This window comes from Hakea prostrata, chromosome 3 (genome assembly GCF_041222555.1).
Source record: "Hakea prostrata isolate BN-2017 chromosome 3, UWA_Hpros_2, whole genome shotgun sequence".
Taxonomy (NCBI): Eukaryota; Viridiplantae; Streptophyta; class Magnoliopsida; order Proteales; family Proteaceae; genus Hakea; species Hakea prostrata.
Genome location: NC_142602.1, coordinates 2,605,225 through 2,623,514, shown reverse-complemented (window position 1 = coordinate 2,623,514; position 18,290 = coordinate 2,605,225). Strand labels below are relative to the sequence as shown.

The 18,290-nt window shown below is 36.1% G+C and overlaps 2 protein-coding genes across 3 annotated transcripts; one reads left to right on the top strand and one right to left on the bottom strand.

The window, feature by feature from the left end:
• The first annotated feature begins 2,366 nt into the window (after positions 1 to 2,366).
• Positions 2,367 to 10,869, top strand: LOC149019990 (uncharacterized). Of its 2 annotated transcripts, none has more exons than XM_089147986.1 (7): positions 2,367 to 2,666; positions 4,025 to 4,277; positions 4,803 to 4,936; positions 6,373 to 6,466; positions 6,872 to 7,234; positions 7,492 to 7,829; positions 9,625 to 10,869. In XM_089147986.1, exons 2-7 carry the CDS (start codon positions 4,121 to 4,123, stop codon positions 9,841 to 9,843), a joined length of 1,305 nt encoding a protein of 434 aa, XP_089004112.1. In that variant the 5' UTR covers positions 2,367 to 2,666; positions 4,025 to 4,120; the 3' UTR covers positions 9,844 to 10,869. The 2 variants fall into 2 exon arrangements, with proteins under 2 accessions (XP_089004112.1, XP_089004111.1); XM_089147985.1 differs by having other exon boundaries at positions 6,671 to 7,234; positions 9,625 to 10,868.
• Positions 10,870 to 11,519: 650 nt separating this feature from the next.
• On the bottom strand, positions 11,520 to 13,780 carry LOC149019989 (F-box protein At1g67340-like). Its single transcript, XM_089147987.1, has 3 exons — positions 13,006 to 13,780; positions 12,734 to 12,896; positions 11,520 to 12,630 (listed from the first exon to the last, which is right to left on the bottom strand). Exons 1-3 carry the CDS (start codon positions 13,269 to 13,271, stop codon positions 11,845 to 11,847), a joined length of 1,215 nt encoding a protein of 404 aa, XP_089004113.1. The 5' UTR covers positions 13,272 to 13,780; the 3' UTR covers positions 11,520 to 11,844.
• Between the last annotated feature and the right edge of the window lie 4,510 nt (positions 13,781 to 18,290).

Genomic DNA, 18,290 nt, shown 5'->3' with positions numbered 1-18,290 from the left:
AACAAAATTAGATTCACTTTTGATTTTCTGGGGCTTGGTGGAGTCAGTTACAAGGGGTTGGGGCAGGGATGAACGGGGTGATAGGCTGGGGAAGGGCATGGTGGTTGAGGTGAGATTACTTGCACTCGGCGGGCCATCACTACTTGCAGTTGGGGCAGGGTTCAAATAATCAAATGTGATTTCGCAGGGGAGGCAGGGGAAGGGCATGTTCCGCTCCGCCCCTTAGAGTAAATTTCCGGAGGAGTGCCTAGTTAATAAAGTTTGTCTTTTCCTTTTTCTACTCTTATTGAATCAAACAATTTAAAATTTGAAATTTGGTAATTTACCAATCTTTTTTTCACCCATTCGCATTCTTCAGATTTTACTATTTACTAATTTCAAAACCTCGTTTGGGATTTCTTAAATAATTTAATTTGAGTGTTTCAAGGTTAAATCATTACAATCTGAGATCTAAAGATACTCCACACACTGCAGACCAATGTGTATATGAAATGAAATCTTCCTCAGTTTGCAGTTTAACTAAGGGTCTCAAGTGAATTAATAAATCTTGATCAAACCGCCATCGGTCTATCATCATATATAAAACCTCAAAGATCACTTTGTTTGTTCCTACGATATTCATACACATTATTACATTATACATTACTAATTTCAAATTTTACCATGTGAATTAAGGGTTTTATGTTTTTTAATAATTTGATACCTTTATAATTTGTTTGGTTGTAAGGAGAACTAAGGGGAAGAGAAGTGGTCAGGTAAAGCCTTGGAAATCGGGGTTGGCAACCAAAAAAAAAAAGGGAAGATAAGTGATTATATAACTACATATATTTTATATTATGTTTAGTAGTAATATATTTTACATGTGATATTTATTTTACTTGTAAAAGTCAAAGGAAAATTAATATAAATAAGTGAATTTTTGTGACCAGATATAGAATGATATAGAGTTAGTTGTGTGTATTTATATAATATAATAACTACATTGTTATAAAATAAATAAATATTAAATACAAAGAAGAAAAACAAGATGAGTTCAACTCTTCTATTGAGTTAGTCATTACATATTTATAATGGAACTAGCATATTCTCTGATATGGTAATACCATAGTCTACAGATAAATACAATATATGATTATTACATACAATAAAATGATCTTCATATATAATGATAAATTGTCGTCTAAGATAGAAAGTGCATAGAATTTAAATATTGATTGTCAACATTGTGTGTTGAGATCGTTGAGATCACTGTAATATTCAATTAAGATGGGAATATGAATTACTATGATTGCATGTCGAGGTAGTTGAGATCTTCAATTGGAAATATTGTATATTTGGGGATGATGGATATCTACAATCAATATTATTTATAACATACATATAATTTTTAAAGTGACTATTTTAAGTATGAGGAATTTTCTTATCAATGACTAAATGAGGTATAATACTAGTTCCCGGGCAAATTCAGGTTGTGATTAATAAGCATTTTATTTGTTGTTGATGGAGAGTTGGTGCGATTAATAGTTCACCAAAATGTAAATGTCAACATATAAATGTGGAGGGTTTTTTGAACTTATTATTTATTTATTTTTGTTCCAATTGTGATATATCATTTTCAATAGGTTTAAATGCACTAATAGAGATATTGATTAATTTTGGTGGTAACCATTTTTTCCGTTAATTTTCTTTCCCTTTTTATTCTGACTTTTTATCCTTGGGTGGTGGAGTCCAAAGGTAACCAACGGCTATTTTGTATGAGGGGAACTATTGCATCGTTTTTGTTGTTGTTGTGTAGGGGTTAAAAAGCTATCACATCCTTACTGTAGTGACTCAAATAACCAAAAATATTAAGGAAAATAAACAAAAAGACTCAAATAACCAAGAATTGTTGTGTGATGGGACGGGTTTTATTATATATGGGAGGGTAATGAGGTCATTTAATGTGGTTAGGAAAAGATAATTGAGAGAATGGTAGAACATGGCGTTGACCAAATTTAAATCCACCATCTTCCCCCATCGCAGGCGGGCTCTCACTTTTTCGTTGTTTTCAAAATTTGAAAATTTCTGAAGGGTTCAGTATTTTACACGATAGGACTTGAACGGTAAAAACAATAGAAAAGTTGGACTCATCTGTAAAAAGAAGAAACCCTCCAACGGGCAAGTACCCCGATAGCCGCAGGGTTCATTTACGGGAAAAAGAGAAGAAGATCAAATAAAGCACTGAAAATGAAGGAATTGAAACCGTTGGATGTGTGCATAGTGATGTCACAGAAACCGAGCTTTAAGATCCAACGGTAGATAAAATCGTAAGACTCGTTTGGTTATCGGTGGAAAAATATTTATATTTATATAGTGTTTATCTGTAGTACTGTCAAAGTTTCTCTTTCTCTCTCCTCTATCCCCGACAAGAAGAAAGTGTAGGAGCCTTCAGTTTCCCTCTCTTTCTGTCTTTGGAGGGAAAATATACACCACTTCCTTCTTCCGTTCCGTCCGTCTTTATCCAATCAATGTTTTAGAAGTTTAGGGTTTCGTTCGGTCCCGAGGCTGCAGATCTGCTGCATTTCTCTTTATTTATCTGTTAATTTTCATTCTGATCGATCGGAGCAGCTGCTACAATAGTTCATCTTCTACATCTTCCATCGTTTCTGAAGGATTTTGTTTTCCAGGTATGAGTTTATGAAGTTGCTTTTAACGTAAAGTTTGTCTTCTATTTTTTTCTTCTTCTGTTGGTGAAGTTGTTAGGGTTTTAGTTATTGCAGTACTTCAAGCCGGTTAATCGCCCGTATTTTGATAGTTTGCTGGTCGAAGTGGGCCACTGTAATGGTCAGCGAGATCAGTATTGTTTGAGGAGCGATTAGATTTTATGTTAATTCCAAATGGTAGTTAATGTTTTCAGCGGTTTTGCATGATTTCCTACTTGGATTTAAGTGGCCCTTTCAGTAATTAGGGTTTGGTCAATTGATTTACAATTGTGGTCGTTAATTCATTAATCTGAGTAGTTAATCTTACATGAATTACGAAGTCCATTATTTCATTTTTTGGATTTGAATCATGGTATCGTTGCTAAAACTTTGGCATTTGAACTTAGTTAATTAAGGTCTCACGTTTGAACTTAGCAACGCGCTCATGGCTCATGCAGAAAAATGCACTTTTACTATATATTTATTTATTTATTGATCTTGGTTAGTTTGATTTTTGGTGCTTACTAGTCCAGTTTCATTTTCAAATTGCTGTACCATAGTTAATCTTCACTAATAGTTCTTTCATCTCCAGTAAATCATTATGCGGATATGGAAGACCTTTCTCACCCACTATAAATTTCCGAGGACATGCGAAAAATGATAGTAAATCTCGTTAATTAAAATGGAAAAAAAAATCTTCATTTTAATATTAATAGAAATATCAATTTACCAAAGTGAATATAGGTCTGCATTGATTGCATGGGATTTAAAACTCCATATATTAGCCAGGTTAGATCGTTCCTTGCATTTGTGGCCTCTAAATATATTCCATCGACAAACAATAGAAAGCCTGATAGTTACTCACTTATTAGCCTGGAATCTTCCTTGAGGACCTGCTTTTAATTCTGTTTGAATCTTGGGAATTTGAACGCCTCTACATTTTACTACATCTTGCAGTGTTTTGTTTCTGCTTTGGCTTGTCTTCGGAATTCTGACAGCAACTTTTTCTTTCCCCTGTGTGCACATACAAATGTATAATTTCTGATATCTTATGTGTTTCTCGGACTGTCTGTCATACAGATCCCAGCTTTGCATATGTTTTCCTGTGAATTTTGGTGGGATATTTATAATTTCAATATCTGCAAGTTATTGATTAATGATGTGGTATTTCTTAAATTTTATTTTTTAAGATTTACATGGTAGAGGTTATTCCTTGGTCGTGTTTGAGCAATGGAGGAATACTTCTGGTCATTTTCTATCAAATGGAAAAATCATCTTGTCAGTATAGATGCTCAGATTTCCTGCTTCATCATTGTCATATGTTTTTGTATTCTGTTGGGCAGATGCTTGAGAATGGGGGAAACATGTTGATTTCAACATTGCTCTTTAGGAGTAAAGGTTAGTCATCATCTGGATAGAGATTGCTTTTTTATTTAACGATGCAAACCAAGAAGAAATTATCTAGTCGAAATGCTGCTCGAGAACATGCCAGTCCAAGATTGTCAAGACAACAGAAGAAAGTAGCTGAGAGTGTGCATGTTGTTGAAAACAAAGTCACAGAGCTTATTACATCTTCGGTTAGAAAGCAGAGAGTTGGTAACCTATCATCTTTTTCTTGATTCTTTAATTGTTGCATTGATGTTTCACTTTCTGAAGGAAATTCTGCTCATGTTTGAACACTGATCGAAAAACCTCCCGGTGTACCCTTTATCCTTGCTAACTTCTAAGTTCAGAATTGTTACTTGTTTCCATTTATGTTCTTTGTCAGCTTTATGAAGTGTTTTCTGGGAACTTAATGGTATGGTTGTGTGTTGTTATTGTTATTCAAGTTTAACTTAGGGCGACACCCTCATTTGGGGACTTTTTTCTTTTCAATTTTTGTTGTTAACTTTGTTTTTGGGGACATAGAACTGGAGAGTTATTTGATACTTAGAAGGTAGGCCTAGGTCTTTTTTGAATCAAGGGTTTGTTGGTATTCAATAGCACAATCAAGTCTTAAGTTTTTTTTTTTTTAAATGTTGCAAAAACTAAACTCATTAAATTGCTTAGTGGGTATTTCTTCTTCGTTATTTGCAAATGAATCTTATATGCCATCGTTGTTTTTGGTGTAATTTTCAATAGGTCATGTGCCAAAGAAAAGTAAAGAGGCAGTAGCAGCTAAAAATTTGAATCCTAGCCAGAAACATACATGTGATGGGGATCGCAGTAGATGCTTGGATAATGATTCAACTAATGGTGTTCCTATTGAACAAAAGGTGAAAGCTTACTGGACTTCATTACTCGATCACTGTGTTTATATTATTATTTTTTATTGTCCTGAATCGTCTCCCTTTGCCATATGCTAAGTGCTTGCATGTGTATTTTCGTTTTATATGATGATATGTTGAACATATTTTATTTTTGGGCATATTTAGGTAAATAATTATGCTGTAATATTGAAAAATAAATGAAACTCCATCAGGAATAAGTAAACCATTATTTACAATATACTGGTGCCACTTCGAAGGAAAACTAAAAGAATGTCTTCACAGACAAGGGTATGGTTTTGTATTTAACAGGTTGGCAAGATCATGAAGACATGGTTTTCTCAGTAGAATATCTATTAATAGAAACTTTCTGCAACTTGCATCGTTGGAGAGAACACCACACTGGTTTTGTAGTAGAATCTCTCTTAATAAAAACTTTCTATAACATTGTTGAGTTTATGTCATTATGGTTAGCCTTTTAGTCAGCTCAACCTTATACCAATGATACACTTTTTAACCTTGTGCACTTGACTTTAAAGAACATGTACTTTGCAACTGCTTGACACAGAAGAGAATGGCTGTCATTTTGACAGGTCAGCAAACTAGGTTTAGCCTACATGTTGAAGTTTTCAATGTCAATTGATTGGGTTGGTTTTTTTTAGCATTTATGGTTTTTGGACTAACTTGAGCTGACAAAGCATTGATTTTGTTTAGGTTTGACTGGCAATCTGTTTGTTTCCCCTTGTCTCTTGTATATCCTTATTGACATCTATTTAGGTTTAGGGCATCTTTAACTTATTATTTTGAAGTATGTATCCAGTCCACTTGCTCATGCAAGCACCAAAGCGATGTGAGGCATTTCCATTTTGTTATTAGGGATGCCTTTTTATGTCGGAAGGCATATTTTGGTATTCAGTTTATCACAATCTTTAATTTCAAGTATGTTGTTTTTATAATTAAATGGGCAGTTGATAAAAAGCTAGACACATAATTCTGTCCTTTTCTTTTTCTGGTAAACCATATTTCAGGTGCCAATTTTAGTCATTTTGTGAATAGGGATACTGCTGATTACTCCCCCCCCCCCCCCCCAAAAAAAAAAAAAAGAATAAAAAATCCAACAACCAAAAGAATTAATAATTAAATATATATAAATGAAAGAAATCATTTATTTATTGTGGTTGGGTTATGTGAGATTTTATTGATTATACTGTGTATTAAAGCTGACTCATCCAACCCTTCCTGTGTTGAGTTTCATTGTGCTTGCACTTCTATAGTTCGCTCATCTGTTGTTATTTTACTTACCAAGTCCCACCAGTGCAGGTTTTGGTAACTTTTTGCATTTTTAAATCAGACTACTGTTCTCTGTTTGGCTCTTCATTGCTAGTCACCTAGGCCTGCTTTCCCCATTTTGACAGAAGGTATTAAATGTTCTTATGACCTTGTAGGGATTTCATGAAGGGACTGATGAATGCACATTGGATACCTTATTTTCGCCAGCCTTTCATGTTTCAAAAGATGCAGGAACCCTTCCTAACGGAGGTAGATAATTTTGAATGCCTCTGGACCTTTTGCTTCAGATGTCTGCACAAATAGATTTATCTATCATTATGTGTTTATTTCTAGGGTGACACACACATTCTTTTCCTCAGATCTTTTATCCCACTTCATTCCAGTTTAGAAATGCATTTTTTAAATGTTGGATGTGTCAATATGTGTTTATACATATCTATTTAATGCTTTCAGTTAATTTCATTAAGTTTTTCCGGAGCGAAGACCACAAAATCAATCAGAACTCTGGAATTATTGAACCTGTTGCTACATTAAGAAGTGTTGTATCTATGCAAACTTCTAATCCAACTAGAACGGATGAGCAGAAGAATGCTGGCCAGAACGTTGAAACAGATACTAATTCTGTATTTCCTGTTGATATGGACGTGGATTCAGATATTTCCTCGGAGCACTTGACTATTCAGAATGGTGGTCATTGGAAGCCTTCATTGGAGCCGAATGGAGTGTCACACTGTGATAAGGATTTAGTCACGGCCAGTCTGTCATCTGAGGTTTCAGCCATATACCTCGCCATGCAGCAGTCGAAATTGGAGTGTGTTGATGAGCTCAGTCAAGATTCAATTTCGACTGAGATGTGTGTTGAGACTGATGACATTGAAGAAACCGATGATTTTGATCCGTACTTTTTTATAAAAAATTTACCGGACTTGTCTTCAGTGGTTCCTGCTTTCCGACCCATGCTACTCCCAAAGCAAACACGGAGTTGCCCTCGTACTACGCTTGTTTTGGACTTGGACGGTAAGAATTTCATCATCATTTCATATTTCGCCTTTTATGGTTCAGTCTCTCTTTGGGTACTAAATATGACTGGTCATTTTTTTTCCTGTGAGAATTATACTTTTTGCTTGCTCTTTTTTATGTTAAATAATTCCAAGTATTTTTAATTTCTCATCATTCATGCATGTTTGCTGAACTTTGCATGTTACAGCAATACAGCTTATACACGCTTGTGAGGTTAATGTTTTCTCTGAGATTATTTTTTTTTGGGGTGGCAGAGACACTTGTGCACTCCACTCTTGAATACTGCAATGATGCGGATTTTACGTTTTCCGTGAATTTTAACTTTAAGGAGCATACTGTTTATGTCCGTTGTCGCCCTCATCTTAAGGACTTTCTCGAAAGGGTTGCCAGCCTTTTTGAGATCATCATCTTTACTGCGAGTCAAGCAATCTATGCAGAGCAGCTTCTGAATGTACTGGATCCCAAAAGGAGAATATTTCGCCATCGTGTTTATCGTGAATCCTGTGTTTTTGTGGATGGTAATTACCTCAAAGATCTCTCTGTTTTGGGCCGTGATTTGGCTCGTGTGATCATAGTTGACAACTCTCCACAGGTACTATACTTTTCCCTTACAAGATTTTGATACACTAAAAGTTGAAATGATTTTAAGACTAAAATTAAGTTTATGTTGAATCTTTATTTAAGAAATAAAGAGCTATAAATCTTATGATGAGAAAATTTCTAAACCCTGTTTACTAGTCACGCCTGCTGGATTCCCAAGTGTTTACTTTTTTCTAAACTTTGAAGAAATCATGATTGATTCATTATATGTCCATATAGGCGTGCTTATATCATATTTTCTATCTATAGAATTAGTGTCATACAGGTAGACAGTGGTGTCTCTCAGATCTCTAATTGACCGATATTATGAAATTCTGTTGAAATGTTAATGAATAAAAAGCAAAAGGTAAATTCTTTCGTCAAAAAGTTGTTGAACAAAAGTTAGCTTATTTTGCCTGCTTCTATCAAATAAGCAGTAGTTCAGATGGTCTGTTTCTTTAACCCCTTAATGATTTTTTAAAAAAATATTTAAATTCTTATTATATTATGCAAAATGCCTGCTGAGCGGAAAATAACTATACTTTTGATTTGATTGGTACTAGAGAAATCTCGCTAGAACTATATGCCCCAACCCTGTTAGTAGGGATTGCTGATACAAGAATAGCAGGGAAAAGGTTTCCCTCATTTACTGGATGAATTGCTAGATGGTTTTCATCCCTGTCATAAAGACATTATATTTGGAGCTCCAGTGGACCACCAAAACGAAAATTACTAGTTTGGTGTTGTCCATATTTTTTTCCAGAGAAAAGAAGTCTATTCAAACATTCAAGTAGGGACAAGACAAGAATCTGGATTATTCACACCTCATTATCCTGTATTGTTTTCATGTGCCCTGTAGTTAATAAATAATATTATCACTGTGCATGGTATATGTAAAAATCAGAAAACAGTATTTAATAGACACTACCAAATGTGATGCATAGGTGTTTGGCCATAGAACAAACCATTGACAATTGATGCCACGGAATTAATACTTGTCAAGAGAATGTCAATGAATGCTCTCTAAAAAATAAATGAATAAAACAGCCTCTCTGAAAATAAGAGGTACCTATCCACATGTGGGCAGAGATAAATATTCAGTTATGAAGCTAAAATACGTTAGTCTGTTCAAGTAAATTTCAAATATTGAGGGGAATGCCTTGCCTAGCCAAACTAGCCTTCCAATACCAAAGATAATTTACAATTAGCTAAGCTATTCATATATGAGCCCACGGTATAGAGGAGGTCCATGGACACCCATGGATCCATCCTCAAACTGAGATAATGCAACAGGCTGCACTTGGCATGGACCTGGAGTAGGTACTGTACTCCCTTTTACGTTATCCTTAGACTGTTCATTTTGCATTTGTGCTTGCTCAACCTTTCAATCCCATCTGTATGCCTTGTTTAACGTTGTTTTTTGATAATATAAAATTAAGCTGAGTTGTCATTATGTAGTCTTATTTGTTGCATGTGGACCCTTGCTTATGCCTGATTATAAATGCACTTGGCTTGAGCATGCTTATCCTGCATATTGACAAAGAAAGTGATGCAATTCTGGCTGGGTACGTTCCATAAACATCGGAACCCACCAATTGCCTCCTATATAGGATTGTTACAGACTTATGGTGAAGACCTCATCTCTAAAATGCTATCTTCCGGTTTTTGTTGTGAATGTCTGGGTAGTGCATGCTCCAACGGGTGTAGCATTCATTACATGTGTTTGCCCATGTTTTTTTTGCTTTGTAATGTAATGAATGACATTAATGCATGTAATTTCTATAAACCTAAGGCTTGTTTCATGCCAGGCTTTTGGGTTTCAAGTGGACAATGGGATCCCAATTGAGAGTTGGTTTGATGATCGGCTGGATCAAGAATTACCTTCCTTACTTCCTTTCCTGGAGACTTTGGTTGGAGTTGAAGATGTTCGGCCATTGATTGCAAAGAGATTCAATCTTCAGGAGAAGATAGCTGCAGCTGCTTATCCGTCATTGAACTTGAATAAAGGAGATCCTTTTGAAAGGTGAGGTCGTATTGTGCGATTGGCATATTTTGTATCCATATGAAATGCCCATCCCCTCAAAATGCAGAGGAAAAATGCTGAAAATTCAATAAAATATTGCCAGAATGCTCGCTCTTATTCAATGGGTTTAAGTTTTGGGGACTAGATATATTTCATGTAGATGTGTTTTCTTTGATTTTAACTATGCACATTGGATACTACATAGCTGTTGATGGTGATGGAACATTGTCTCGATATAAACCCTCAAAATATGTAGGCTTGTACAAGATCGGTCACTTGGTGATGCAACAAGATGCTGTACTAGACATTTGTTTGATCAGATGGTATACTAGTACGTACCACTCCTCATGGCAGAGCGGTTGTTTGTAATGTGAGTATTTTCGCTTTAGAATGGGGTGTTTGCATGACATTAAGTAGATTCTGATGCCTGCCATGGCAATTCACACACGGACATAATTGCTCAACTCCCATGGCTCTTATATGGAAAGAGGAGAGATTGACTCCCTCACTTGGTGGTGATGATAGATCACCAACAAACGGATTATAAAGACTGGAATTGGTTGACAATTCAACTTTGGAAGTTTAAATGTTGAAAGTCCAATAGTGCAAAGTCTTAACATGGGGGGCCCAAACTAATGTGGAAATGGTAAGATCCAATGGTGATGATGGACATACCAGACAAAGTTAACAAATGATGACTTTGTCAGAGCCTGAAGCCATACAGTAAGCTTAATCCATTGAACAGAAACAACCTACTTCAAAGTCTATCTTATCAAATGATCTTATACGTTCCACACGCCACGGCAGCCACTAAAGACTGGGAGTTGGTTTTTCAAAAGGCGTCTACTTCTGGAAGAAGCGTACTCTGGATTCTCCTATTCCTACCCTGAAAGAACGAGACAAAATTATTTGTCATCTCTTATGGTATTGCTTTTGTAGGGTTTACATTTTAGCCTGGCGAACATGGACCCATATCAGTGTCATCAATTGATGAGAAGGGTAAAAAGTCCTTGTCTATAGCTTATTTTTCAAATTTCTAAGACCATAGCAACTGTTTTTATGTGTACTGAGACACAGAAAGAGAGAGAGAGAAAAGAAAGAGGAACATGGTGTCACCATGTTTACAGAGAATGAGTTATGTCTCTTATACTCATAACCTAGTTTTTGCCTATGCTTTTTTCTTTTGCGGATGAAACTCATTCTTTGATGCTTTTGGTTTCTCAGTTTCAGAAGTGCACTAGCACATTTGGTTTTTTAGTTTCAGAATTGCCTATGATGAGGATTTAGTTCGGGCATCATTTCTTTCAGTCCTATTACACTCCTTTCCTATGTTCCTTTGTAGTGGATGACAGAGTATAAAGCGGCTCACACTATCTCCCACTTGCATTTCACCTGCTTTCGTTTTGCTTCCCCTTTTCGCTTGGTCAATCTCTCTTTCCCTCTTATCTCTTTTTGACCACCACAAAATCCCAAAAGAAAGGCCAAATAGCAGGGAGCAGGATTCACCACCACACAACCTTGGATTCCTTATGTAGCCCACTCAAGCATTTTTATGGGTGTTGATGATGAAGCTTTCAGCAAATTTTCAAATAAGCTTTGAAGGAAATTTTGGATTTTGAACACTTCCTCTTATCTGTTTTCATGTTAAAACTTGACTGACTTCACTCCGAAGCAAAGGCAAAGCCAAAATCAACGCAGAATCCCATTAACTCAGAGGCAGCTAGTGTGTTTGGTGGAATAAGAAGATTAGAAAAGAAGAAATGAGTTACTGAATTGAAATAAATAACATTGGGAAAACTAAAGAAGAGAAAAAGGAAAAAAAAGGAAATTTCTCTTTTTCCAATTGAAGCCGATGATCTATTTATGGTACAAAGAAGAAAAAAAAAGGAGTACGTTCTCTCTTCTCCTATACAAAATCAAAGAGAAATACTCTGAACCATAAGAAACCATTTTTCCCATGAGAAGAAGTGGAAGAAGAAAAACAACAGAGAAAACTAATTTACCGTTAACTCCCAATAATGGCTTGGCCATCATCTCCTTCAACGCCGATCATTCTATCTTCGGCCTCACCATCAGCATCTCCGGCGGCGGCATCTCCGGCGAGCCATTGCTGCATGGGTGCACATTCTAACTTATGACGCAACTTCCAATCAAGCGCCTGACACGCGCGAGAGCAGTAATTCACTGCTCCACAGACGGAGCATCGCCGGAATTCATGGCGTCTAGTTTCCGGCCGTCCACAACCAGAGTGAGAACAAAGCCTCAACTCATTCCCAGGCACACCCCCTTGAATTCCAAACCAATCTGCCAGAAACCGATTCGCCGGGTGCGCCTCCGGTGCCGGAACGTTACAACCGAAATCGCTAAGTAACGGACACCCACCAGAACCACCACCACCACCGCTAATGGCTTGCCGGAACTGGTGAAATCGGTGGTTCTGGTTACGATGCCACGTTAACCATGGCGTGGAGGAGGTAGAACAGAGGACGGAAGCGAGTTCACGAGCGTTTGCTTGAACGAGAAATCGGCGTCCCTCGGCGATGTTTTGCCGGATTCCATAACCATCCTGAAGACAGTGGCCAAGCTCACGAAGAGCATCGATGTGGCCGAGAAAGGCAGCTCTGGCGCAGAGAGCTACACCAGCTCTTAAATCCTTATCGTTCTTGGAACCACCACTTCCGTTGAACTGAATCACTGCAAGTGAGTAAAGTGCTGAAGCATGAGAATTTATAGCTGCTTTTGCCATTAGAGCTGCTCCGCTTCCTCTGCTCTGTAAAGAGTAAAACCGGATCTGCAACCATCAAGAAGCAAAATTCCCGTTAATTCGTTAAACCCAGATAGAAATAGAATCTTTTTTGATTACCTCTATTGATAGAAAGAAAATAAAAACTAACCATGCCAAGTGTATAGCATGCTTCAACGTTCCCTGCATCAGCACATTGCTTCAAGAATCGATGGGCTGATTCAGACCAGTTTTTCGCCTTAACGGCAAAGGCCTTAGGAGAAGCTTTAGATAACACCAGAGGATGTAGAGCTAAACCGTTGAGTCTCTTGCATCTGTTACCCAAAAATCACGTTTTTTTTAGGGAATAAATTTCACCAATTTAAAATCGAAAAGAAGCCCAAATCCAAGCAGGGGATAGCCAGAGAAAGAGAGGAAACTTACGTAATAAGAAGGTTGATGAAATCAGTAGGAGAAGCAACGGAAGAACTAAGTTTGCAGAGTATAGAAACAATAAGATCATCTGGTAACCCATCGAAAAAATCAGATTTCCCAGAAGCATCAAACGTCTTCGTTGTCTTGGTCTTCTTCTTGTGAAGAATCATAACATCTCCATCAGACAAACATCGTTTCCTCTTGGCTCTCCCTTTCTTGCAAGGTTGGGTTCTATCTCTCTGAGAAGTAAATCCTCTTCTGGTGGTTGTTCTCATTATCTTTTCAGAGGATCAGAAGTAAAGCAAAGCCACAGGCCACAGCTTAAGAGTCTCTCTCCTTATACATATATATATAATATATATATATGTATTTAAAATAAAATAAAAAATATATATATATAGAAAAACAAAAAGGCAAAAGAAAAAACTCGTCTCTCAAAGTCTCAAAGAGCCCAATTGAGCTTATTTATACTTTCAGCAACCCATTTCGCCATTGGTACTCTCAGCGATTTCCTGTGGAGTTGTCGTATTTACGAAGCAGAACCACTCGGTCAAACGTGGTTGACCGAACCAACACGAATTCCTTTCTTTTCTCTCTCTGGCTTTTTATTGATCTCTCTATTCTGTAATAATCTCTACTGCAATTTTTTTTCTTTCTTTCTCTGAGCAAGGAAAAATCATTCCCCTCTGCACGCACGCACGCCCCCTTCTCCTGCTTTTTAAAAATTTCAACTTTGCTGTTGTCTTCACACCAATTCCTCTCTTGCTTGATCCCTATCTTTTTTCTTCTTTTCTCTCTGGATTATCTGATCTCTTCAACTTATAGCAGATGGGGAAGGTTAGTAATTTTGTTTCTAACCTTGTCTTTCTGATCTCATCTTTGGAAGCAGTTAATTTTGTTGTAAGGAAAGTAACAAATTTCAGTTATTTCTTTAAGGGGTTTTTTCCAGGTTAAGGTGTTAAGATTTAAGCAAATAGAAACAATATTAACAAACAAAACCAGGTAGCTCGGATTCTAATGGTCACCATCAAAGACTTTTAACTTTGGCGGTCAAACCGGACCACTCAGTTACTTCAAATGTTTCCTTCTCCATTTTCTTTGTTTCCCTGTACTTGCAAGATTACTTTTTTACCCTTCGAACTTGTACTAAATTACTTAAGGAAGAAGACCTACCACTCCCCAGTTAGATGATGACTTGCTTATATTATATATGTGTGAGGTGTGACATCTATCACGCGTGATACGCGAGGCCACGGAGACACCTAGTTGTCCGGATCATTTTTTCGTCGGCGGTGCACTCTGTGCTCTTTGACGGTTTTACAACCACACACTACTGTGGGGCCCACATGATTAGATGGTGAGATTATTTTTTTAAAATGTCTTATTGTTTTTTACATGTGGGCCCACTGTAGTGTGTGGTTGTAAAGCCGTCCGGGAGCACAAAGTGCATCATCGACGGGGAGATGATTTGAACTCGACACCTAGATGATGGATAACCGCATAACCAGGAATTGTTTCCTACATCGGTTCTAGTTGATGAAATCAAAGGATTTGTTTTGATAACACTCCGAAAAAATAGTGTCTGGCGTTTTTTGTTTCGAAGAGCAGAAAAATCGGTTGAAAACTGTTTGATAAAACTGCATTGTTTTGCATGATTTTTACAACAAATATTTGTTGTTGTGTCTGTTTTTCGAAACAAAAATTGGGTGCATATTAGGTTTAAGTGAAACAGTTTTTAAAGGGTTATTTATAGAATTTGACACTCTAAACATGACATTGTCAGTTTTTGTAAATTTTATTATAATTTTCAGATTTGATTTTAGAAACAAAATTTATCAAATGCCTAAAATTATGTTTCTGCTTCTAAGACATTCACTAAGTATTTTGGTGTTCTTCAAAATAGAAACACTAGATGAATTATCAAACAAATCCAAATCTTATGCTAGATTGATTCTATTATTCTAGCTTCTTACCCAAAAAAAGGGGAAAAAAGATTCTATACTTTTAGCTAACCAGATTTAAACCACCCACAATGATCCTAGGCTTTTAGTTTAATGTAAGGGAAAACAATTACAACTTTAAAACTGGAGATACATAAACCAACCCATTTGTTTTTTTCTATTTGAGGAGTGGTTGTTCAAGAAGTTGATATTGTTAAGTTTGGGTGCAAGATTATTGTTGGTTTTGTTGATTTTCAACCAATTTGAAACACATCAAGAATACCTAATATGAGAAAGTATGAAGAGAGCATAGAACTCTCTACTCTAGAGAATTTTTAATTGGTATCCTATCAGTAGTGAACTCTCTACTTTTCATCTAAAAATAGAAAAAAAATAAAAACATTATAAAAGCTAAGATAATAATGCATGAAAGAAGGCTCCTAAATTAAAATGCTACAGAGTGAGTGTTTTAGTTAGAAACAAAAATTCCATGCATTTAATTGCTAATGGTGACCACAAACCCAACTCCCCAAGTAGTGTTAGCCATTGGTAGGGTTGTGACCATTCAGGAACCACGTCTCATATTGTGGTCACCTACTGCCTTTTGGAACACTAAAACTAGATAATTGTCGTCATTTCAGATAATTTTATTTGGATACTGTTAAAAAAATACGCAACACTATAAAGTTAGTTCAGATCAAAACTTGTAGTCGAGATTTCTCATTTTGTAAGTAAAATTTGCCCCAAGTTGAAGATCTAAACTCTTATAGAAGAGTTGAGTCTGATTCCAACACTTTTTCATTATTTTGTGAATCCTCAAGTTTAGATCTTATAAAAATCTTCATATTCCTCTTCACTGAGTAAAATTATAATTAACCGTCTGCCACTTTCATGTTCTTGGGATAAAAGAGCAAACATGATAAGTTTTTACCGCATGATTTTTGTTAATGGTGAAATCTAGATATTTTATTTGTTAAAGTATAGATCTATGTTTTTCTTTACATTTTTTCACCATACATTATGAAAAGATTTTACAGATAACTACTCATTGGAGTTTCACCTCTCATTCATTTTATCAAAAATTTACCACTTTAGCTTTGTCATCCTTCAATCAACTTGCCATATACCTTCCCTCCGTTGACCGCATCCGCTGGCAATTAAAGACTTTTTGAGGTGTTTTCCGTCAAATAAAAGTTTGTTCTGAAAGAAAAAGCAAATAATCCAGGCAGGCAACGTGTCACGTTGTGGTTAATTTAAAATAAGACAAGCCAAAAAAAAAAAATAAATAAATAAAATAAAATGGTGGAGGGCCGTTAGAGAGTTGAGAGCATGAAAACTTAATATTTAAATTTTATAACTAATTATATTATATAGGAACTGAAAGATAAACGAGACATTCCCTATTTTAACTTAATATATACATTTGCTTGTATTTTTGGACTAATCCTCTTCACATTGGATCCAGAATCAAATCCACGTAGACAGAAGAAAAAGCCAAAACAAAATTTGTATAAAGTTGGAATAACGCGGATCTTTGGGTCCGATGTTGGCCACTCATAACCTTCAACATTTGCATTCTGTCTTAGAGTTTGAGATCGTCTCCTTCAATGCGAAGTACTCTGACGAGGGTTGACCCATAGGGTTAGGATGATGAATTATTTTTTACTTGTGGGCTCCATATAATTTGTGATTGTAACACCGTTTGGGGAGCACAGATCATCATGAGATATGATCCACACTCATTACCAACTGGCTTTGCAATTGACTCGCTAAGCTCTTCTTTCCTAATACAAATCAAGTCAGGTTTAACCATTAACCACCCTTTACACGCGTGAGTTCTTACTCCATCAAGAAGGAATCTAACGTAAAATCTTTTGGTCAAATATGCATCATGAGTGAAGAGATTATCCTACATGGGAATTCCTTCTCCCACTTAAGTTGGCATTCTTAATTTGGTTAGTTGCCTTATTTATCCGCCATGCACCTTTCAATTACAAATTCATTGTCTCATGTCAACTGTGGAGATGTTTCTGGCACAATGTTGACAGTCTCTTGTATAGTTATAGTCAGAAGTCTTATATTCGAATTTCGGTTTTTCTTCTACATCTTTTTCTCTTTGGTTTCGTAAACCTATGGGCCCCACTCCTTATGATGCTATAATTGTTGTGCCAAAAATCTCCCTTTGCCATGGATTAAAATGTGATCTTGGGTGCAATATTATAATTGACCAGGTCAACATGAACAGTAGAACTAGAAGTATCTGAATTGTGAATCTAATAAAATGAATGTGGGTAGTTGTTGGTTGCTTAACTTAGAGGAAGGGGCGATGGCTTTTTATAATTAAATAGATAGGTAAAGTTAGTTACTTTCGTATTTGTGACTCTGTGAAGGGTCAAACACGTACCACAAACAACGTTCTAATATCTCATTTTCAAACATTTTTCTCTGAAATGGTGTTCTTGTTTGTTTTCTTTCCATCAGATGGGACGGCCATTTAGGGTCTTTCATTATTTCTTCACTTCTTCTACAATCTTTCTCCTCAATTATTATCTCATTCGGTTCCTAATTTTCTTACTTAAGCCGACAAACACCAATTTTTTTTCTATCTTAATTATCTCTCAAGTTTCAAAGTCTGATTAACCCCGGCGCCACCCAACTCAGATTTTTCTATAAAGGACTACTTAGTAAACAAACAAAATAAATCAATTTTACGCCAGTTCAACGATTTTTCTTCTAAACACGAAACAGGTTTGGATCAAACCGATGGCTCACCAATTATGATTTTTGAAATGGTACCAATCCCCACTTGATCGATCGAGAGAGGTAGGTAGTTCAATTATGGTTTACATCAAATTCTGGCTGATTGAGTAATTGAGTTGAAGCTGATCTTGAAGCTTTTATTATATTGATTGATTTGAAGAAAGTATACAGAAATAGGATCAAATCAGCTGTAACTAGTCAATCCATATACAGTTCATCCTTAATTCCATCGAATTTGAATTTTTTTATCAATCCTTGTTTACATCTAGACTTTGATTAATTCCAAGTCAATATAGACCGATCTACAAATGGTCCTTCAAATTCAGAAATATGCAAGACAATCTTCCTTTATAGGTGGATGTGAATTTTTTGCAAGTTAAAGACTAATAAAGAGAGACACTGAAGGATTTCATTAGTCTGTATCTTTTACCTGTCAGCAGTTAGAGGTTTGTGCTTTCTTCATACTTCTTTGCCACACATTAGGTATAAACCCACTTTAAAATGCTGATAAAATTTATCAAAGGTGAGACACCAATGGTCCTCACCCTTAATATGTGGTGTATGAATATGGGGGGAGTCATAGAGTTTGGATCA

Bases quoted from the DNA above. Each gene is read 5' to 3' on its own strand.
- LOC149019989 (XM_089147987.1), bottom strand. From the start codon at position 13,271: ATGAGAACAACCACCAGAAGAGGATTTACTTCTCAGAGAGATAGAACC. The intron at 12,897-13,005 runs GTAAGTTTCCTC...TTTGGGTAACAG, and splicing joins TTCATCAACCTTCTTATTAC to ATGCAAGAGACTCAACGGTT. The intron at 12,631-12,733 runs GTTAGTTTTTAT...TGATGGTTGCAG, and splicing joins CATGCTATACACTTGGCATG to ATCCGGTTTTACTCTTTACA.
- LOC149019990 (XM_089147985.1), top strand. From the start codon at position 4,121: ATGCAAACCAAGAAGAAATTATCTAGTCGAAATGCTGCTCGAGAACAT. The intron at 4,937-6,372 runs GTGAAAGCTTAC...ATGACCTTGTAG, and splicing joins GTGTTCCTATTGAACAAAAG to GGATTTCATGAAGGGACTGA. The intron at 6,467-6,670 runs GTAGATAATTTT...TAATGCTTTCAG, and splicing joins AGGAACCCTTCCTAACGGAG to TTAATTTCATTAAGTTTTTC.